The sequence below is a fragment of the Bubalus bubalis genome, chromosome 4 (genome assembly GCF_019923935.1).
Source record: "Bubalus bubalis isolate 160015118507 breed Murrah chromosome 4, NDDB_SH_1, whole genome shotgun sequence".
Lineage (NCBI taxonomy): Eukaryota > Metazoa > Chordata > Mammalia > Artiodactyla > Bovidae > Bubalus > Bubalus bubalis.
In genome coordinates, this window is record NC_059160.1 from 18,648,583 (window position 1) to 18,672,235 (window position 23,653).

A 23,653-nucleotide genomic window follows, 5' to 3' on the forward strand; every position below is an offset into this window, starting at 1 on the left:
CTCATCCTGTCATGTCCTTCTCCTCTTGCCTTCAATCTTTCCCAGCATCAGGGTCTTTTCAAATGAGTCAGTTCTTCCCATCAGGTAGCCAAAGAATTGGAGTTTCAACTTCAACATCAGTCCTTCCAATGACCATTCACTGGTTGGATCTCCTTGCAGTCCAAGGGACTCTCAAGAGTCTTCTCCAACACCACAGTTCAAAAGGGTCAATTCTTCGACACTCAACTTTCTTTATAGTCCAACTCTCACACCCATACATGACCACTGGAAAAACCATAGCCTTGACTAGATGGACCTTTGTTGGCAAAGTAATGTCTCTGCTTTTGAATATGCTGTCTAGGATGGTCATAATTTTTCTTTCAAGGAGCAAGTGTCTTTTAATTTCATGGCTTCAGTCACCACCTGCAGTGATTTTGGAGCCCCCCAAAACAACATCTGTCACTGTTTCCACTGTTTCTGCATCTATTTGCCATGAAATGATGGGACCAGATGCCATGATCTTCGTTTTCTGAATGTTGAATTTTAAGCCAATTTTTTCACTCTCCACTTTCACTTTCATCAAGAGGCTCTTTAGTTCTTCTTTACTTTCTGCCATAAGGGTGGTGTCATCTGTATATCAGAGGTTATTGATATTTCTCCCAGCAATCTTGATTCCAGCTTGTGCTTCATCCAGCCCAGTGTTTCTCATGATGTACTCTGCATAGAAGTTAAATAAGCAGGGTGACAATATACAACCTTGACATACTCCTTTTCCTATTTGGCACCAATCTGTTGTTCCATGCCCAGTTCTAACTGTTGCTTCCTAACCTGCATATTGGTTTCTCAAGAGGCAGGTCAGGTGGTCTGGTATTCCCATCTCTTTCAGAATTTTCCATAGTTTATTGTGATCCACACAGTCAAAGGCTTTGGCATAGTCAATAAAGCAGAAATAGAGGTTTTTCTGGAACTCTCTTGATTTTTCCATGATCCAGCAGATGTTGGCAATTTGCTCTCTGGTTCCTCTGCCTTTTCTAAAACCAGCTTGAACATCTGGAAGTTCACAGTTCACATATTGCTGAAGCCTGGCTTGGAGAATTTTGAGCATTACTTTACTGGTGTATGAGATGAGTGCAATGGTGCACTAGTTTGAGCATTCTTTGGCATTGCCTTTCTTCGGGATTGGAATGAAAACTGACCTTTTCCAGTCCTGTGGCCACTGCTGAGTTTTCCAAATTTGCTGGCATATTGAGTGCAGCACTTTCACAGCATCATCTTTGAGGATTTGAAATAGCTCAACTGAAATTTTATCACCTCCACTAGCTTTGTTCAGAGTGATGGTTCCTAGGGCCCACTTGACTTCACATTCCAGGATGTCTGGCTGTAGGTGAGTGATCACACCATAATGATTATCTGGGTCGTGAAGCTCTTTTTTGTACAGTTCTTCTGTGTATTCTTGCCACCTCTTCTTAATATCTACTGCTTCTGTTAGGTCCATACGATTTATGTCCTTTATCAAGCCCATCTTTGCATGAAATATTCCCTTAGTATCTCTAATTTTCTTGAGAAGATCTCTAGTCTTTCCCCTTCTATTGATTTCGTCTATTTCTTTGCATTGATTGCTGAGGAAGGCTTTCTTGTCTCTCCTTGCTATTCTTTGGAACTCTGCATTCAAATGGGTATATCTTTCCTTTTCTCCTTTGCTTTTCACTTCTCCTCTTTTCACATCTATTTGTAAGGCCTCCTCAGACAGCCATTTTGCTTTTTTGCATTTCTTTTTCTTAGGGATGATCTTGATCCCTGACCAGCTATATGTATACATATATCCCTCTCTCTTGGGCCTTCTGCAGGCCTCATCCCATCCCACCCCTCTAGGTCATCACAGAGCACCAATCGGAGCTCCCTGTGCTGTAACAGCAGGTTCCCACTGGCTATCTCTGTTACACATGCTGGTATATTTATTTCAAGCCTGCTCCCAATTCATCCCATTGTCCCCTTTCTCCCTGTGTCCATGTGTCCATTCTCTGCATCTGCATCTCTATTCCTGCCCTGCAAACATGTTCATCTGCACCATTTTTCTAGATTCCACATATATGAGTTAATATGTAATACCTGTTTTACTCTGGTAGCTCTGGTGGTAAAGAACGCTCCTGCAACATGGGAGACCTGGATTCAATCCTGGGGTTGGGAAGATCCCCTCGAGAAGGGAATGGCAACCCACTCTGGTATTCTTGCTTAGGAAATCTCACAGACAGAGAGCCTAGTGGGCTAGAGTTCATAGGTTCCCAAAGAGTTGGACACAACTGAAGGACTAACACACCTGTTTTTCTGACTTACTTCACTCTGTATGATAGACTCTAGGTCCATCCACAGCTCTACAAATGACCCAATTTCGTTCCTTACATTTTTTTTGTTTTTAGAAATTATTTGTTTGTTTATATTTTTGGCTGCGCTGGATCTTCATTGCTGTGTGGGCTTTTCTCTAGTTTTTGTGGCCAGGGGCTTCTCATTTCGATGGCTTCTTTTGTTGTGTAGCACAGGCTCTATGGCTTGTTAGCTTAGTAGTTGTGGCTCCCTGGCTCTAGAGCACAGGCTTCAATAGTTGTAGCTTAGGGGCACGTGGGATCTTCCAGGATCAGGGATGGAACCCATGTCTCCTGCATTGGCAGACGGATTCATTACCACTGAACCACCTGGGAAGACCTCTGCCTACCTTTTATAAAAGTCTTTGGACTTCCCTAGGGGTCCACTGGTTAAGATTCTGTATTTCCACTGTTCAATCTCTGGTCAGGGAAGTTCTGCATGCCAAGAAGTGCAGCCAGAAAAATAAATAAATAAAAGTCTTTAAGATTGAGACCAGTTGTATAATTCAGGTTGATCTTACTGCAAGATTCATACCTTAGTCAGTCTGCAAAGTTTATTGTGCTACTGTAAGGCAACATATGTATACGTTCCAGGGATCAGTTCAGTTCAGTCGCTCAGTTGTGTCCAACTATTTGTGACCCCATGGACTTGGCTCCTGAAGGACCTTTAATTATGATGTGGCACTTCTGCCCCTTCTTCAAAACTATCGCCGGCCACTCCAAACATCTGCTTCATCTTGTCCAGCTCCAGCTTGATTTTGTGATTAAGAAAATCTTATGTTTAGAGCTTAGGTGTAGGGTTCATAGAATTTGAGACTTAAAGTACAGGGGCTGTAGTTCTGAGACCCTGTGTTGTGCTTAGTTGCTCAGTCGTGTCTGACCTGCCACCCCATGAGCCTGCCAGGCTCCTCTGTCCATGGGGATTCTCCAGGAGAGGGTTGCCATGCCTTCCTCCAGGGGATCTTCCCAACCTAGGGATTGAACCCAGGTCTCCCACATTTCAGACTGGTTTTTTACTGTCTATGCCACCAGGGAAGCCCTAGAGGGAGCCTTAGATCTTGAGGGTGACCTCAATTCTGGGAGTGTGTTTGCTCAAACCCAGAGGAGCTGAACTCAGAGTTCAGGCAACAGGAGGCAAAGGCAATAGGGAGTATAGTATTCATTTCTTCAAGGCAGATAAGGAAGCGGAAGTGGATGGGGCCATACCCTTAATCTTAGCTTCATGAAGCAAGAGAAATCACCTGAAACTTGTTTAGTTATAATTCCCTGACTCAGAGACCAAAGTTCTTTTGATTTTGCATCTATAATGCCCCTCCCCTTTCCAAGAGAATCTGGGGTGAAGAGTAAAATAAGAGGAAGTTAGAAATTAATGAATAATGGCAGAAGGGCAAGGCCTCACTGTTTCACCACATACCAATGAAAACCTTCAGGTCACAGAACCAGGCCAATTGGCTCTTCCCTTTCTTCTTCCTCTCTTCTCTCCAGTAAACAGCAATGTGTCAGTCTTGTTTTAACTTTAAAGGGAGATATCCCTACATTCATTTGCAGTGAATTAGGCTACGAGATTAATTATCTGCATCATAAGCTTTCTTATCAACCCCCACCAACTGCCCTCTTCATCTGCTACCTATCTGCACAGTCTGTTGTTGTTGTTCAGTCACTAAGTCATGGCCAACTCTTTGTGACCCCATGGACTGCAGTATGCCAGGCTTTCCTGTCCTTCACCATCTCCCAGAGTTTGTCCATTTAGTTGGTGATGCTATCTAACCATCTCATCCTCTGCCACCCCCTATTCCATTTGCCTTCAACCTTTCCCAGTATCAGAGTCTTTTCCAATGAGTCGGCTCTTCGCATCAAGTGGCCAAAGTATTGGAGCTTCAGGTTCAGCAACAGTCAGAGTTGGTTTCTTTTAGGATTGACTAGTTTGACCTCTGTACAGTCTAGATACCTAGTATCTGCCTGAGACTCAGGAATGAGTCATCCTCTGATCAAACAGGTGGCAGTGGTCACACCTGCAGAAACTATGTTCGGGCAGGTTGCTGGCAGCAGCGATTAGCACAATATAACTCCAGAGGAAAAAGTCCAGAGACAGAGCACCATGGCTTCTGACAGAGGTAAATGGTCGGGGGCCCGAAATCTCCATATTCTTGAAAAACTCCAAAACTCTGTGTGTGCTTGCCTATATGTGTGTGCGTATGTGTCTGGTTCATGCTTGTATTCATGAACATTTTCCAACTTTCCTATTTATTAATATCTTCATATTATTCTTAAACAGGAGTTCTTATCGGTGGTGGTGTGATTATTAATACCATCTGTTCATACTGTAAATGATTTTGATCAGATGACACTAAAGCAATGCTTGTTTCATCATAATAAAAAAAACTTAAGTTAAAAAATATGACTCCTAGATGAAAATTTAAGATAGCAGCTGAAGTTCTAGCACCAGGGCATGTTAATGGATTATTTAAAGTTCCATTACTTAGTGTTAGAAAAATTTGTGGGGAAGGAAGAACACCAGGTGGTGGAAGGAAATGATTTTCAGATGAGGTGGGTTTTGAACTTGGTCTTGAAAGGGCAGAATTTTGGTTGGCAAAGAGAAGGAGATTCCTGTTTGACTGACACCAGGAGTTTAAGAGAATTTTCCAAAGATTGTGTGTGGAATAAAATGAATGAATTGATTAGGCTACAGAAGAGTTTTTGGAAGCAATCAGCAATGTGATTAGAAAGCAAATTTGCTTTTTTTTTTTTTTTAATGGACTACAGTTGCTTTACAATGTTGTATTAGTTTCAAGTGTACAGCAAAGTGAAACAGTTATATATATATATGCACTCTTTTTAGCTTTTTTTCCCATATAGGTCATTACAGAGCACTGAGTAGAGTTCCCTGCGCTATACAGTGTAGGTCCTTATTATCTATTTTATATATAGTAATGTGTATATGTCAATTCCAATCTCCCAAATTTATCCCTCTCCCCACCCTCAAAAACAAATTTGAAGACATACTGTTGAGAGTCTTGAATTCCCAGCTAAGGAAATTGAGGTTGATTTTTTTTATTTTAGATTTTTCTCTTTTCCAATATGGTTTTTAATAGTTTACTGTGTATTTTTTTTTAATACGACAAAATATTTGGAGAATTTGTGAATAGCATGCGTGCATGTTCAGTTGTGTCTGACGTTTTGCGGCCCTGTGGACTGTAGCCCACCAGGCTCTTCTTTCCATGGGATTTCTCAGGCAAGAATACTGGAGTGGGTTGCCATTTCCTCCTCCAGGGAATCTTCCAGACCCAGGGATCAAACCTGAGTCTCCTACGGTTCCCGCATTGGCAGGCGGATTCTTTACCACTGAGCCACCTGGGAAGCCCTGTGAATAACACAGAGATGACTAAAACAGTGCTTTAGACACATTTACTTGGCACCTGATGCCTTTTTGTGTGTGTTGGCTTTTGATTTTGGCCACACCGTGCAGTATGCCGCATCTTAGGTTCAAAAGCAGAGATTGCACCCCTGTCCCTGCAGCGCAAGCAGGGAGTTTTAACCACTGGTCCACCAGGGAAATCCCAAGAGAGAATCTTCCAACTGCATTTTCTGATATGATTGGTGGATTTAGAAGAATAGAGCCTTTTTTCTTAGTGGTTCGATTTGTACATATGGGTGTTACTTGACATGATCATCTCTTGGTCAACAGGTCCTCCAGCGGGAGATCCCACATTGAGGTAAGAATTCTACTATCATAGTGCACATTTAATTCAACCCAGAATAGATGAGCATTTAGGAGGGGGAGGACTACAATTTCCTTATTGTTCCTTTCCTCTTTTCTGATGCTCCCATTCTTTGTTTTTGCAACTCCATTCCTTATGCTTACTATTGCTTCCTGTGTCTTCCCTCCTATGCCTTTTGGTTTCAGTTGAAAACAACTATCTTCCAGCTCTCCTTTGTTATTCTCTTACTATTGTTTTTCTCCCTTTAAATCACAAGTTTTCATAGAAATTAGTGAAAACTTCAGCAAACTGGTTTGTCACTTTGATCTTCCTATTTTAAACCCTATTCCCATTTTCTAGACCTTTTTTTTTTTTTTAATTTTACTATTCCACATAGTTTGGGAGATCTTAGTTTCCCAATCAAGGATTGAACCCAGGTCCCCCAGCAATGGAAGAACGGAGTCCTAACCACTGGACTGCCAGGCAATTCCCTAGACCTATTTAAAAACTGCATTTATTTTTAATTGATTGATGATTGCTTTACAATATTGGTTTCATTTCTGCCATACATCAACAGGAATTAGCCATAGATGTACATGTGTCCTTTCCCTCTTGAACTTCCCTTCCACCTCCCACCCCATCTCACTCCTCTAGGTTGTTAAAGTGCCCTGGTTTGCGTTCTCTGAGTCGCTTCCATGCTACTCTCACCATTCATCTCACCCTCTCCTTCCTCCCCGCTGCCCTCATCCATGTTTAGAACAGAGAGATTTGTCAGGGAACATCTTATCTCTTGACGGGTGGGAGGATTACTCTATAAAATAAATTAAGTGATCCTTTAGGAATGAGTGGAGAATATGAGAATGTAATAAACTTATGACTCAACCATACTGCAGAGTCCTTGGCAAAATTCTGAATTTTCCCTGAGTCATAACTTTGACCCACAGAGAGTGTTATGTCTAAAGATGTCCTCGAGAGAAATTTTAATTTCTTTCTTATGAGGAATTAGTATACACAGAATTGAATGTGGAAGAATCCTGAGGCTAAATTACTTTCTTCTCAGAGTTGGTAATAGACTCCTGTTGGCAATTTGAGGATTCCACACCTGAAAAAAAAAAAAAAAAAAAACTATTCCATTGAGGAATAATGAAGATTGAGTGGGACAGGTCACCTCTAAGTGTGAGACAGAAAGTTCAGAGGGACTTCCCCGGCAGTCCAGTGGTTAGGAGTCAGCGCTTTCACCACTGAGGGCCAGGTTCAATCCCTAGTGCTGGGAACTAAGATTCTGCAAGCTGTGAGGCCGAAATAAATAAGATTAGAATATAGTAAGAAAACTTTAAAAGAGACACAGAGACATATTTACACCTGAATTCAAGACTACCAAGCAGTGGTAATAGAGAGTGGTAACCCAAGAACGTGAGTTGGGAAAAACCTATTCCCTGTTTGTGAGAGAAACTCTGATAATGCAAACAGACCTCCCCAGATAACTTTGAGATACAGAATAGAAAAAAAATTCCTGAGATGTCATGTTTTAGGTTTGCCTGATAGAAAAGGAGAAGAAATTATTTCTGTTGTTGTTCAGTCGCCAAGTCACGTCGGACTCTTTGCGACCCCACGGACGACAGCACGCCAGGCTTCCCTGTCCTTCACTCTCTCCCAGAGTTTGCTCAAATTTGTGTCCATTGAGTTGGTGATGCTATCTAACCATCTCATCTTCTGCCACCCTCTTCTCCTTTTGTCTTCTCTCAAATGATGACATGACAACATGGTGGGGGGTGCTTTTTATATTTCAGGAGAAGAATTGAACCCTGGGAATTTGAATTCTCCTTTGACCCCAGAAAATTCTGTAAAGAGGCCTGTCTGCTCTATGAAATCCAATGGGGCAACAACCGGGACGTCTGGCGACACTCGGGCAAAAACACCACCAAGCATGTTGAACGCAATTTTATAGAAAAAATTGCTTCAGAAAGATATTTTTGCCCATCCATCCGCTGCTTCATCTTCTGGTACTTGTCCTGGAGTCCCTGCTGGGAATGCTCCAAAGCCATTAGAGAGTTTTTGAATCAGCATCCTAACGTGACCCTAGTTATTTACATAGCACGGCTTTTCCAGCACATGGATCCGCAAAACCGGCAAGGACTCAAAGACCTGTTTCACAGCGGTGTGACTATCCAGGTCATGAGAGCCCCAGGTGAAAACAACACACCAAGAATCTTAGGTGTTTATGAGAGGCTGTGGTGGTGGTGGTATGTTTCTAGGCCAGGAGACTGGATTATCCCGGACTGGAAGTCTTAGAAGTGAAAGCCCAAAGTAGAATAAAAGCCCACTTCTGAAATTCATAGCAAAGAAAGCATCAAAGAGATGGCTCTTTTCCTTGCTCCTTATTTATTTTATTAATTAATTTATTTATTTTTGGCTGTGCCGGGTCTTCATCACTGCGTGAGCTCTTCTCCACTGGCGGTGCTCTGGCTTCTCATTGTGGTGGCTTCTCTTGTTGCTGAGCAAGGTCTCTAGGGTGCTCAGCCTTCAGTAGTTGTGCCTCCTGGGCTCTAGAGCGTAGGCTCTAGAGTTGTGGCTTTCGGATCAGGGACTGAACCACATCTCCTGCATTGAAAAGTGGATTCTTTACCACTAGCCACGAGCAAAGCCCCCTCTCTACCATCTTACAACGAATTGCTGAATTCCTTTTGGGAAACTTCCCTGGTCGCTCAGAAGGTAAAGAATCTGTCTGCAAGGCAGGAGACCCAGGTTCTATTCCCTGAGTCAGGAAGATCCCCTGGAGAAGGGAATGGCCACCCACTCCAGTTCTTTTTAGGGATGCTGGAAGAATCTAGCCCTTCTCCAGCAGGAAATAGGCCAGAGGGATTTATATATGGTACATTTTTAAGTTGGATTCAACTTTCTGTTGTATGTGTTGAATGAACCAAGATTTGTGTTTCCTTAGAGTATGAGTACTGCTGGAGGAATTTTGTCAACTACCCCCGTGGGAAAGAAGCTCACTGGCCAAGATATCCCCCTGTGTGGATGAACTTGTATGCACTGGAACTCCACTGTATCATTTCAGTAAGTTACTGCAATGGACAGATTCTGATGCAAAAAGAAGCATCTTTCTTCAAAGTTCTCTCCTGATTATTTTAATATGTGCTCTTCTCACCATCACTTTGCCATTTATATTGAGATTTAGTTATTGACTTATCTTTTTAAAATGTGAGCAAGATAACCTCTTTGTGGCAAATAAGAGGGGAAAGGGAATGGATAAACTGATCTAAGATATAGGTGATGGTCAACTCTTTTGTGATCCATGTACTGTAGCCTGCCATGCTCCCCTGTCCATGGGATTTCCCAGGCAAGAATACTGGAGTGGGTTGCCATATCCATCTCCAGGGGATCTTCCCAACCCAGGGATCAAACCTGCATTCCTTCTTTGGCGAGCAGATTTTTTACCACTGAGCCACCAGGAAAGCTCAAGATATAGGTGGGCGCCATAATTAGATTTAATCATCATCATCACTGTTGTTGTTACAATGCATACTGGTTATACTGAATTGCAGATATCCTTTTTCCTTTTTGATGTGTGTCATCTTACTGAAGGAATGTAGGTGACCCATTTGTATTCTCTTGCAAGTAGTTCAGTGGTCTTCCAAATGATGTTTTAAAATGTTCCTGGCATTAATAAAATTATTATTCTAACCTATTTTTTTATTTCAGGGTCTCCCTCCCTGCTTACAGATTTCAAGAAGATATCAGAATCAGCTCATAGTGTTCAGACTTATTCTTCAAAATTGTCATTACCAAATGATTCCACCCTATATCCTTTTAGCGACGGGGATGATACAACTTCCTATGACTTGGAGATGAATAGAATGAATTATTGTGTACATACTGTTTCATGAATAGGCCCTGATGACCCACTAAAGAGTAAGCACCATTAGAACTGAGATATTTTTAGATATTTTTGTATATTTCTGTACACTAATGGCAAATCATCTGGAAAGGAATTAAAGGAAACAATTCCACTTACAATAACATGAAAAACAATAAAATACTTAGGAACTAATTTAACCAAGGATATGAAATAATTTAACCAAGGATGTGAAAGATCTGTACATGGAAATCTATAAGGCATTGATGAAACAGATTGAAGAAGACACAAATAAATGGAAAGACATCCCATGGTCATGGATTGGAAGAGTTAATATTGTTAAAAAAATCCCTACTACACAAAGCCATCTATAAATTCAATGCAACCCCTATCAAGATTCCAAAGGCATTTTTACAAAATTTTTTAAAAAATCCTAAATTTTGCATGGAACAACAAAAGATCCTAAGGGCCAAAGCAATCCTTATACACCTGAAGGAAATGAAATCACTTCCATGTTCCTTGTGGTATTGTTTACAATAGCCAAGACACAAAAATAGTCTAAGTATACACCAGTAGATGAGTGGATAAAGAAGATGTGGTATACTGTGGTATGTATATACACAATAGAATGTTACATAGCCATGAAAAAGAAGAAATCCTGCCCTTTGCAACAACATAGATGAAACTTGAAGGCATTTTGCTATTTATAATAAGTCAAACAAAGACAGCTACTATATGATCTCACTAACATATGGACTCTAGAAAAACTGAACTCATAGAAAGAGAGCAGGTTAGTGGTTACCAGGGGCAGAAGTGAAAGTTGTCAGAGAGCACAAATTTTCACAGTGTTTTTTTTTTTGCTGAGCCTAGTGGCTTGTTGGATCTAAGTTCCCTGACACAGGATGGAACCCAGGCCTTTGGCAGTGAAAGCACAGAGTTCTAACCACCAGGGAATTCCTGGGCAAACCTGCAGTTTTGAGACTAATAAATTCTGGGAAGGTAAGGTATAGAATGATGATTATAGTTTGTACTGTGTTGTGTACCTGAGATTTTCTAAGAGTAGATCTTAAAAGTTCTTATAACACACAAAGAAGTGTAACTATGTGAGGTGATGGATGTGTTCAGTTCAGTTCAGTCGCTCAGTCATGTCCAACTCTTCGCGACCCCATGAACCGCAGCACGCCAGGTCTCCCTGTCCATCACCAACTCTCGGAGTCCACCCAAACCCATTTCCATTGCGTTGGTGATGCCATCCAATCATCTCATCCTCTATCGTCCCCTTCTCCTCCCACCCTCAATCTTTCCCAGCATCAGGGTCTTTTCAAATGAGTCAGCTCTCTGCATCAGGTGGCCACTTAGTTAATTTGGTAATCATTTTGCAACATATATCAAGTCATTATGTTGTACACTTAAATTTATGCAATGTTATGTATCAGTTATGTTCAATAATACTGGGGGAAAGATTTTTAAAAACAATATAGAAATTCTCTTTAGAAAAAAATATTTTATTTTTGCTTATTTATTTATTTGGCTGTGCCGAGTCTTCTTTGCAGCATGTGAGATGTTTGGTTGTGGCATGTGAACTTTGAGTCGTGGCATATGGAATCTAGTTCCCTGACCAGGGACTGAACCTGCGTCCCCTCCTTTGGAAGCGTGGAGTCTGCACCACTAGACCATCAGGGAAGTCCCTGAAGAGATTTTCACAAGCAGCAGTATCACAGATAGTATTATCTACTGCTGTATCACAAATTTCCCCACTACTTTGCAGGCTTAAAATAACAGTGAGTATTTATGATGTCACCATTTCTCTGGGTCAGGTATTCAGGAGTCACTTGTGTGTTGGTGGCTCAGGATATCTCATGAGGTTGCAGCCAAGCTGTCAGCCAGGATCGCAGTCATCTCTAGACACGACTGAGGCCACAGAATGTGCTTCCCAGGGGGCACACACGTGGATGCAAGTGGGCACCTGTGGGCGGTGGGGGGGGTCCTCAGTTTCTCACCGTGTAGGTCTTTCCATGGGCTTCCCTGGTGGCTCTGCGGTAAAGAACCCACCTGCAAGTGCAGGAGATGCAGATTCGATCCCTGGGTCAGGAAGATCCCCTGGAGAAGGAAATGGCAACCCATTCCAATATTCTTGCCTGGAGGACCCCACTGACAGAGGAGCCTGCCAGGTTACAGTCCATGGGGTTTCAAAGGAGTCAGACAGGACTTAGCAACTAAACAACAGCAGGTATCTCCACAGCGCTACTTAAATGTCCTCATGACACAGTGGCTGGCTTCCTACAGAGCAAGTGGCCTAAGACAGACCAAGGTGGAAATTACCGAGTCTGGGAGTCATATAGTATTTCTTCTGCAGTGTTCTTGGATCACACTGGCTAGCCATGATTCAGTGGTGGAGGGGGTGGGGCATAGAAGGAATTCTGAATTCCAGGAAATGAGACTCAAGAGAGGCCATCTTGGATTTGACATGTAGGGACTTTGGCTGTGACTTCAAGCTAGATAATGACATGGAGCCAATTTCTCAGAAGATGCTAAAGGGAAACACAGGACAATCTAGCATCCGCACATTGTTGCTGTTGTTTAGTCGCTAAGTCATAGAAAAGGGTTATTTCTCACTCCCTTTGCAGTCTAATGTCACTTGGGTAAATGTTGTTTCTCCCTGAAGTAACTCAGGGGCCTCAGTTCCTTCCATCTGATGACTGCACCATCTCCTATGGCCTTGGAGTCCTCTATTGAGTTCTCTACATCAGCTGGCTCACAGGAGGTGGGAGCGGGGCAGGGGCCACACAGAGAAAGAAAGCATTTTGCAGTGTGAAAGGTCTTTTTCAGAATCAAGGACTGGAGATGGCAAATGTCACTTCTGACCTTTGCAAAGGTCACTCAGCAAAGATCAGATCTGCGGCCCCACCTAGCTCTAAGGGTGGCTAAGAGACAAGTCCAGACATGTGCCAAGGAAGAAGAGGAAATGGTGAACACATGATGTGTTTGCATAACAAGGAGGCTAGGAAACAGAAACCTTTTGCAATTGGCCAGGGTCAGACAGGCAACACCATGGCAGAAATGAAACTAAAGAGAAATGTGCTCTTTCCTCCCCCCACCCCCCAAAGAATGCAGGGTGTGCCAGTAAGCAACACAGGATCACTTTCCATAATAGGGTCAGACTGGTTCAGTCTGGCTTGCCTTCCTGGGTTGGCATGGGGATAAGGCAGTCTCTTTGGGGGTCATAGATCGGGTGGCATCCTATCAGATGTCTGTTTGAAGACTGTCGATGCATTTTTAAAAACTGCCATGAAAAACAGCATTTATTATTTTTATAAAAATGGGATATTAGGGGAAAAAAAAACTCTCAAAGATACTATAGAGGCAGTTTCTCACATCTGATGTATTTCCTTTTACTATACAGGAAGAATAGTGCAAATCATTAATTTTTTTAGAAAGACTCATTTGTTTTGGTTCTCTGGGGCTGAGAGCCAAGATTTTTCACTTTTCTGGCTTTTTAACTTTCTTTTGGCCTCGCTGCTCGGTTTGTGGGATCTTAGTTCTCCAACCAGGGGTTGAATCCGTGTGCCCTGCAGTGGGAGAATGGAAGCTCAGAGGCCTAACTGCTGGACTGCCGGGCAATTCCCAAGTCAGATTTTATTTATTACATCTGTTGCTTTGTTTCATAAATTGAACATATTCCTCCAAACTCCTCATCCCTCACGTCCTGTCTTTTTATTCTCCATTTAAACATTTTTACTAATTTGACTATTAAATTTATGATCTGGGAAGTTGGTATGGATAAGTCATAAAAATGTGAGTGATAAGCATCCTAAGAACTATGTAATAAAGTTATGGAACAATATGGGAAGGACCTAAAATTTGAAATAAAGAGATAACATTAAATAATTACTATATTTATGATTACCTATTCTTAGAAGGCATGCCTATGATTACCATTCTAGAAGAAGGATAAATCTCTCTTGACTCTTGACTAATCTCTGAGGTAGATACAAATTTTGTCAGTCTCCAAACTTCTCTCTTTTTTTTTTTTTTAAACTTTTTATTTGTATTTAGTTCAGTTCAGTCTCTTAGTCGTGTCTGACTCTTTATAACCTCATGGACTGCATGCAGCACGCCAGGCTTCCCTGAGCCTTCCTGGAGCCTGCTCAAATTCATGTCCATCGAGTTGATGAGGCCATCCAACCATCTCATCCTCTGTATTATTTGTATTGGGGTAGAGCAAATTAACAATGTTGTGATAGTTTCAGGTGAACAGCAAAAGGGACTCAGCCATACATATACATGTATCCATTCTCCCCTAAACTCCCCACCCATCCAGGCTGCCACATAACACTGAACAGGGTTCCCTGTTGCTATCCAGTAGGTCCTTGTTGGTTATCCATTTTATATACAGCAGCGTGTACAGGGAACCATAAATTTGTTCTCTAACTCTGCGAGTGTCTTTCTATTTTGTAAGTAAGTTCATTTCTATCATTTATTTTTAGATTCCACATATAAGGGATGTCATATGATATTTCTCCTTCTCTGTCTGACTTGAAACTTCTCTCTTGCCAAAATATTTCTGATGCTTTTTCTTTCTGTTTTTCTGAGCCTTCTCACATCCACAACTCTCATCAAAAAATTATCTCTGTATAATACTATTCCACAGTTCATTTTTGTTTTTTAATATTAATGTTAAGCAATTTTTTTTTTCCACTGGGCTGCATCCTTGTTGTGGTGCAGGGGCTCTCTAGTTGTGGTGTGTGGATTTAGTTATGCTGCAGCCTATGGGATCTTAGTACCCCAACCAGGGGCTGAACCCGTGTCCCCTGCATTGAAAGACAGATTCTTAACTACTGGAACACCAGGAAAGTCCTCATCTCACAGTTCTGCTTCATACTGAATCTACTTAATTTGCCTCATCTACCTTTATATCACCAGTGTCTAGGTTATTGACTGAGAGGACCTGTTTATCTACAGCAGTAACTTAATTATAAAAAAATAAATTATTTGTAATTATTAGAGGCTATTGAGAGAGTACAAAGAGCATTGTTTTTGTCAGAAAACCAAAAATGTTCATAGCTCTATCACTTAAACACTGTAACTTAGAATGCATATATTAACTTGTCTGAGCCTTAAATTCACTCATCTATAAAATCTGAATTGAGATGGGGTGGGAGGTGGGAAGGAGGCACAAGAGGGAGGGGAAATATGTATACCTGTAGCTGATCCATGTTGCTGTATGGCAGAAACCAACACAAGATTGTAACTATCCTTTAATTAAAAATAAATAAATTAAAAAAAAATCTACAGTAGTAGTGTTAGTCACTCAGTAGTATCTGACTCTTTGCAACCCCATGGACTGTAGTCTGCCAGGCTCCTCTGTCCATGGGATTCTCCAGGCAAGAATATTGGAGTGGGTTGCCATTCCCTTCTCCAGAGGATCTTCCTGACCCAGGGATCGAACCCTGGTCTCCTGCACTGCAGATTCTTTACTGTCTGAGCTATAGGGAAGTCCCCCCAAAATAATCTATAATAAAAACCTAAAAAAGGAAGAATAAAAAATCTGGATGATTAAGGCTTAAGGAAAATGAAAACTGAAGCCAGAAACTTCTATTTCTCTTTATTGCATTAGTTACAAATCACCTAGCCCCAAACCCTAGCAGCTTATTCAGAACATATTTATTATCTCACAGTTTCTGTGTCAGAAATTTGGGAGTGGCTTAGCAAAGTGGTTCTTGTCCTGAGTGTTTCATGTTTCAGTTACATAAGGGGCTTCAGAGAGGCTCTGCTCACCTAAAGGCTGGACTGGGGCTGAAGGACCTGCTTCCAAGATGGCGCCCTCACATGGCTGTTGGCTGGAGGCCTCAGTTCCTTGCCATTTTGGCCTTTTCATGGATTATCTTTGTGTCATCACACGCTAGTAAAGTAATGCTCAAAATTCTCCAAGCCAGGCTTCAGCAATATGTGAACTGTGAACTTCCTGATGTTCAAGCTGGTTTTAGAAAAGGCAGAGGAACCAGAGATCAAATTGCCAACATCTGCTGGATCATCAAAAAAGCAAGAGAGTTCCAGAAAAGCATCTATTTCTGCTTTATTGACTATGCCAAAGCCTTTGACTGTGTGGATCACAATAAACTGTGGAAAATTCTGCAAGAGATGGGAATACCAGACCACCTGATCTGCCTCTTGAGAAATCTGTATGCAGGTCAGGAAGCAACAGTTAGAACTGGACATGGAACAACAGACTGGTTCCAAATAGGAAAAGGAGTACGTCAAGGCTGTATACTGTCACCCTGTTTATTTAACTTCTATGCAGAGTACATCATGAGAAATGCTGACTGGAAGAAACACAAGCTGGAATCAAGATTGCCGGGAGAAATATCAATAACCTCAGATATGCAGATGACACCACCCTTATGACAGAAAGTGAAGAGGAACTAAAAAGCCTCTTGATGAAGGTGAAAGTGAAGAGTGAAAAAATTGCTTAAAGCTCAACATTCAGAAAACGAAGATCATGGCATCTGGTCCCATCACTTCATGGGAAATAGATGGGGAAACAGTGGAAACAGTGTCAGACTTTATTTTTCTGGGCTCCAAAATCACTGCAGATGGTGACTGCAGCCGTGAAATTAAAAGACACTTACTCCTTGGAAGGAAAGTTATGACCAACCTAGATAGCATATTAAAAAGCAGAAACATTACTTTGCCAACAAAGGTTCGTCTAGTCAAGGGTATGGTTTTTCCTGTGGTCATGTATGGATGTGAGAGTTGGACTGTGAAGAAGGCTGAGCACCGAAGAATTGATGCTTTTGAACTGTAGTATTGGAGAAGACTCTTGAGAGTCCCTTGGACTGCAAGGAGATCCAACCAGTCCATTCTGAAGGAGATTAGCCCTGGGATTTCTTTGGAAGGAATGATGCTAAAACTGAAACTCCAGTACTTTGGCCACCTCATGTGAAGAGTTGACTCATTGGAAAAGGGTCTGATGCTGGGAGGGATTGAGGGCAAGAGGAGAAGGGGACAACAGAGGATGAGATGGCTGGATGGCATCACTGACTCGATGGACATGAGTCTGAGTGAACTCCGGGAATTGGTGATGGACAGGGAGGCCTGGCGTGCTGTGATTCATGGAGTCGCAAAGAGTCGGACACGACTGAGTGACTGATCTGATCTGAACATGGTAGCAGACTGCAGTATAGATATCAGATGTTTGCTTAAACATTCATGAAACTTCCTAAAAGAATATACTCAGGCTTTAAAAAAAATTAACAATTTCCTGTTGGAGAGCAAGTGGGTGGCTAGAGAAAGTGCAGATTTAACACTGACTAATCTTTTTTGGTTTCTTTGAACTTCCTTTTCCTCTGCTTGTCCTTTAAATGATGGTATTCTCTAGGTCATATCTGTGGGCTTTTTCCTCAATTCATTTTATATATATATATAATCTTTATAATGATATAAAATTATATATATAATTTTTTAAAAGAACTCTAATCTGCACCTCTATATTCCACTGTCATCTTTTTGTTGACATCTTCTATCTTTTCTTTGTTCCTCTCTTTGTTGATGTCTTCTAAATCTACTTCTTTAGTTAGGCCTCTCTCCTAAAATAATTCCCAGCAAAACATCTGCACCCATATAGGCATAAGAAAATCAAACTCAGTTTTTGAAAAGCAAATATTCTTTATTCTGTAAAATAACTCCACTATCTACTTAGTCACTCAAAGCAAAAAACTGAACCTACAAATGGTTGTACTGAGTGAAGTAAGCCCGACAGAGAAGGACAAATATTGTATATCACTTATATGTGGAATCAATGGTGCAAATGAACTTATTTACAAAACAAAAATAAAGTTGTTACAGATGTAGAAAACAATCTTATGGTTGCCAGGGAGGAAATGAGGGGAGGGATAAATTGGGAGATTGGAATTGACAAATACATACTACTGTATATAAAATAGATAACTAAGAAGGATCTGCTATATAACACACAGGGAACTCTAATCAATACTCTGTAATGACCTATATAGGAAAGGAATCTAAAAAAGAGTGAGTTTATGTGTATGTATAACTGATTCACCATGCCGTATAGCCAAAAGTAATACAACATTGTAAATAAATTATATGCCAATAAAAATTTAAAAATATATAACATTAAAAAAAAAAAAAAACGAAAAAAACCTGAGATGTCTAGAAATTTCTCCTCACTCTGCCTTCCCTCCACTGCAGAATGGTCAGGATAGGTAGTAGGCTAAGGTGGTAGAAAAAAATTTGTGTAATCAAGAGTAATTAAGATGTAAAACTAGGGATGATTGGACATGGAGGCTGCAAAAGTCCTATTGTGCAACTGAAATATTAGTGCAATCAGAGTGTTGTTCACTGACACAAAGCACATGATGAATATTGTTTGATATATCATTAAATAAATACTTTTTGGCCCTCAACATGCCGTATCTTAGCTCACCGATCAGGGATGAAACCTGTGCCCACTGCCATGGAAGTATGAAGTCCAAACTACAGGACCACCAGGAAACTCCCCAAAAGTACTTTCTAAGCCTACAATTGCTAAGTTGCATTCTGTGGTGACTGCTGCTGCTAAATTGCTTCAGTCGTGTCTGACTCTGTGCGACCCCATAGATGGCAGCCCACCAGGCTCCCCTGTCCCTGGGATTCTCCAGACAAGAATACTGGAGTGGATGAGCAGAAAAGCTCAAAAATGAAAAAATGAATATCAAAAGACTACCCCTGTCCTCCACGCAAAACCCACCCAAACAGTTTAGTTCTGAGCCTACCATTTCCCTAAAATGTTGATACCAGAAGCTTTAATGTACTTAAAGCTGCAGCAGTAACTGTAGAAAGCACCACACTACAGAGGAAACTCCAGGAAGGGTTCAGCAGCCGCCCACCCAGTCCTGACCACCCCCACCCCAGTAATATGTAAAACCTCCTGTAAAGTTTTTTTATTACGCTAATAAAGGCATACTAGACTCTCTTAAAGATTCATTATGGGAAAAAAAAAAAAAAGATTCATTATGGACATTCATTTTTATTTATTTGTTTATTTTGGACATTCATTTTTAAAACACACATTGGGAACCTTTCAGAGATTCTGTGCAGAATTTCCCAGCTTCTTAAGAAGCAAACTTTAAAAAGACACATATTTGAAAGTCATGTAAAAATAGAGTTCCATGAAACACACTTTGAGAAATGGAGAACATCTGTAAGGAAACTGAAAAACCTAGGAAGGAAACCCACTTCTGCGGAAAGGTTTCAGATTTAAAATATTAACAAAACTGCAAATGTTTGACAGGTGGCAGGTCTCTTATAGGTGCGAAAATTCTGCCCAAGCAAACTTTCAAAAATCAGGTGAAGCTAGACGAGGTTGAATCAAGAAATCCTTACTCATTGTCCATGTTTTATGGTAATCAGGAAATTAGCCAACCATTTGAGTGGCTGGGATAAAGTCTCTTTAATAGATAAAGGGGTTAGGCACCAAGTCACGTCTGACTCTTTGCTATCCCATGGACTATAGACCACGAGGCTCCTCTGTCCATGGGATTTCCGTGGCAAGAAGACTGGATTGGGTTGCCATTTCCTTCTCCAGGGATCTTCCCAACCCAGGGATTGAACCTGCATCTCCTGCATTGACAGGTGGATTCTTTACCACTGAGCCACCAGGGAAGCCAATAGACATAGATTCTCATTCTAACTATACTCCCTCTAGTTATGACAGTTATCCTGGTTATCAACAGATTAGGGAAACTTTAAGGTAATTTCAGCACCCAGAAAAGTGAAGTCCTACTAAATGCAATGATATTGCAAAGGAATGATATAAGCATCTGAATGCGGAGTTCCAAAGAATAACAAGAAGAGATAAGAAAGCTTTCCTCAGTGATCAATGCAAAGAAATAGAGGAAAACAACAGAATGGGAAAGACTAGAGATCTCTTCAAGAAAATTAGAGATACCAAGGGACCATTTCATGCAAAGATGGGCTTGATAAAGGACAGAAATGGTATGGACCTAACAGAAGCAGAAGATATTAAGAAGAGGTGGCAAGAATACACAGAAGAACTGTACAAAAAAGATCTTCACGACCAAGATAATCACGATGGTGTGATCACTCACCTAGAGCCAGACATCCTGGAATGTGAAGTCAAGTGGGCCTCAGAAAGCATCACCAGGAACAAAGCTAGTGGAGGTGATGGAATTCCAGTTGAGCTATTGCAAATCCTGAAAGATGATGCTGTGAAAGTGCTGCACTCAATATGCCAGCAAATTTGGAAAACTCAGCAGTGGCCACAGGACTGGAAAAGATCAGTTTTCATTCCAATCCCGAAGAAAGGCAATGCCAAAGAATGCTCAAACTACTGCACAATTGCACTCATCTCACAAGCTAGTAATGTTCAAAATTCTCCAAGCCAGGCTTCAGCAATACATGAACCGTGAACTTCCAGATGCTCAAGCTGGTTTTAGAAAAGGCAGAGGAACCAGAGAGCAAATTGCCAACATCTGCTGGATCATGGAAAAAGCAAGAGAATTCCAGAAAAACATCTATTTCTGCTTTATTGACTATGCCAAAGCCTTGACTGTGTGGATCACAATAAACTGTGGAAAATTCTGCAAGAGATGGGAATACCAGACCACCTGATCTGCCTCTTGAGAAACCTATATGCAGGTCAGGAAGCAACAGTTAGAACTGGACACGGAACAACAGACTGGTTCCAAATAGGAAAAGGAGTATGTCAAGGCTGTATATTGTCACCCTGCTTATTTAACTTCTATGCAGAGTACATCATGAGAAACACTGGGCTGGAGGAAGCACAAGCTGAAATCAAGATTGCCGGGAGAAATATCAATAACCTCAGATATGCAGATGACACCACCCTTATGGCAGAAAGTGAAGAGGAACCAAAGAGCCTCTTGATGAAAGTGAAAGAAGAGAGCGAAAAAGTTGGCTTAAAGCTCAACATTCAGAAGGAAATGGCAACCTACTCCAGTATTCTTGCCTGGAAAAGTCCATGGACAGAGGAGCCTGGCTGGCTGCAGTCCATGGGGTTACATGACTGAGCATGTGTGCACGAGGGTGGAGGGTCACAGGTTGGTAGCAATAAACTGGTAGAACTAAAAAAAAAAAAAAAAAAAAAAGCTCAACATTCAGAAAATGAAGATCATGGCATCCAGTCCCATCACTCCATGGCAAATAGATGGGGAAACAGTGGAAACAGTGTCAGACTTTATTTTGGGGGGCTCCAAAATCACTGCAGATGGTGACTGCAGCCATGAAATTAAAATACGCTTACTCTTTGGAAGGAAAGTTAAGACCAACCTAGATAGCATATTCAAAAGCAGAGATATTACTTTGCCAACAAAGGTCCATCTAGTCAAGGCTATGGTTTTTCCAGTGGTCATGTATGGATGTGAGAGTTAGACTGTGAAGAAAGCTGAGCACTGAAGAATTGATGCTTTTGAGCTGTGGTGTTGGAGAAGACTCTTGAGAGTCCCTTGGACTGCAAGGAGTCCATTCTAAAGGAGATCAGTCCTGGGTGTTCTTTGGAAGGAATGATGCTAAAGCTGAAACTCCAGTGCCTTGGCCACCTCATGCGAAGAGTTGACTCATTGGAAAAGACTCTGATGCTGGGAGGGATTGGGGGCAGGAGGAGAAGGGGATGACAGAGGATGAGATGGTTGGATGGCATCACCAACTCGATGGCCGTGAGTTTGAGTGAACTCCAGGAGTTGGTGATGGACAAGGAGGCCTGGAGTGCTGCAATTCATGGGGTCACAAAGAGTTGGACACAACTGAGTGACTGAAATGAACTAAAATGCAGTGAAATGCTTGGTGACTTGAGATAATGGGAAAATTGGGATTACAACTGTTCTACGGTATAGAAAAATATATATAATTACTGATGCCAAAAGCTCAGTCTCTGTACACTGGTGATGAATCAAATATCGGATGCAAAGTTTTGGGTGAAGTAGGAAAGGATTGCTTGGGACTTCCCTTGTGGTCCAGTGGTTAAGACTCAGACCTTCTAATGCAAGGGGTGCAGGTTTGATCTCTGGTCAGGGAAACAAGGTCTCATGTGACTGCCTCGTGGTGTGGTGGAAAAAAAAAAAGGTGACCTTTATTACTTTGCCAGACAAAGCAGGGACACAGCAGGCTCCTACCTTTAAAAACTATGTGTCCCAACTTGGAGAGGTTATTGAGAAATTTTGTAACAATACTTCCCAAGGGTGGGGTTGCTGACAAGATTAGAGTTCCTATAGGATCTCAGGTGGTCTCCTAATCTTAATGAGCTTCTCTGGTCCCTTTAGTCTTGCCTAGGGTGGTTTCTTGGCTGCTGCTCCCTTGATTAGCATCTTGTTAGAATCTGCCCTTTGGAACTTAGGGAAGGTCGTGGAGGTTTGGAGTCTTGCCTACCATAGATGGGGGAGCTAACAAAAGAGGCCTCGTACCTGACAGTCTCACAGAGTCCTACTCAAGTTTCATTACCCACCACAATAAAAAAAGTCTGAGTTTATAAATTTCCATGAGCTTCCCTGGTGGCTCAGACAGTAAAGAATCTGCCTGCCATGAGGGAGACCTGGATTTGATCTCTGGGTCGGGAAGATCCCCTGGAGGAGGAAATGGCAACCCTCTCCAATATTCTTGCCAGGAAAATCCCATGGACAGAGGAGCCTGGTGGGCTACATTCCAGGGGTCACAAAGAGTCAGACATGACTGAGCAGGCATGCACGCACTTGTGGTGGGGCACAGCCTCCCGGTTGTGGCGGGCTTCAGTAGTTGTGGCTCCCAGACTCTAGAGTTCAGGTCAATGGTTATGGTGTAGACAAGCTTTGGTTGCTCCAGGTCATGTGGGATCTTCCCAGACCAGGGATAGAACCCATGTCTCCTGCAGTGACAGGAGAATTCTTTACCACTGAGCTACCAGGGAAGCCACGACCCATGCTTTTAAAATTCTTGAAGATAAAATGTTTCTCAGCTGACTTCTACAGTCAGGCAAGTTGTCTAATATCAGTGGGAATAAAGACATTTTTGACATGCAAAGTATCAAAAAAAGTGATTTTCCATGCTCTCTCAGAAAGCTACCAGAGCATTTGCTACATCAAAATGAGGAACTAAATCATAAAAGGAGAATGCTTGGAATTCAGAACACAAGTAAGTCAACACAGAAGGGAAGGGGAAAAATTCACAGGATGATAGTGAAGGGAGAGCCCAGGGCAACAGAAAGTAATGATCTAGTTTGGAGAAGAGGGGTACAAAGATCCAGAAGAAGGTATCCAGGAGAATGCATCCAAGAAAAAAAAATTCCAATTTTCTTACATCCTTGCCAACATTGGATAATGAAAAAACACACTCATGCGTATCTTCCCTTTATTCTCAACCTGCTTTTCTATTTTACTTTTGACACTAGAGGTGTGGGGTTTTGACACATCAAGTAACTCTCTCATTCTCGGTACTCACTATCAGGTATTCCACAAATCTAATTCAGTTCTGATACTATCTCATGTCAGAGCCCACTGGTTAAGGGCTCAGTCTCTTGAGACTGCCCCCACTTTAGAAATCAGTTGAAAGTCCAGGTTGGGCTTCCCTGCTGGTCCAGGGATTAAGAATCCGTCTGTCAATGTAGTTCGATCCCTGGTCAGGGAAGATCCCGCATGTCTCGGGGCAGCTAAGCCTGTGCATCACAACTACTGAAGCCGGAGCGCCTAGAACCTGTGCTCCCCAACAAGAGAAACCATCGCAAATGAGAAGCCTGAGCACTGCAAGAA

At 41.8% G+C, this 23,653-nt stretch overlaps 1 protein-coding gene across 1 annotated transcript; it reads left to right on the forward strand.

The window, feature by feature from the left end:
* Window positions 1-4,260: 4,260 nt before the first annotated feature.
* APOBEC1 (apolipoprotein B mRNA editing enzyme catalytic subunit 1) lies at window positions 4,261-10,024 on the forward strand. The gene is made up of 5 exons (XM_006069764.4): window positions 4,261-4,453; window positions 6,025-6,052; window positions 7,828-8,225; window positions 8,979-9,097; window positions 9,743-10,024. Exons 1-5 carry the CDS (start codon window positions 4,438-4,440, stop codon window positions 9,890-9,892), a joined length of 711 nt encoding a protein of 236 aa, XP_006069826.3. The 5' UTR covers window positions 4,261-4,437; the 3' UTR covers window positions 9,893-10,024.
* Window positions 10,025-23,653: the final 13,629 nt, after the last annotated feature.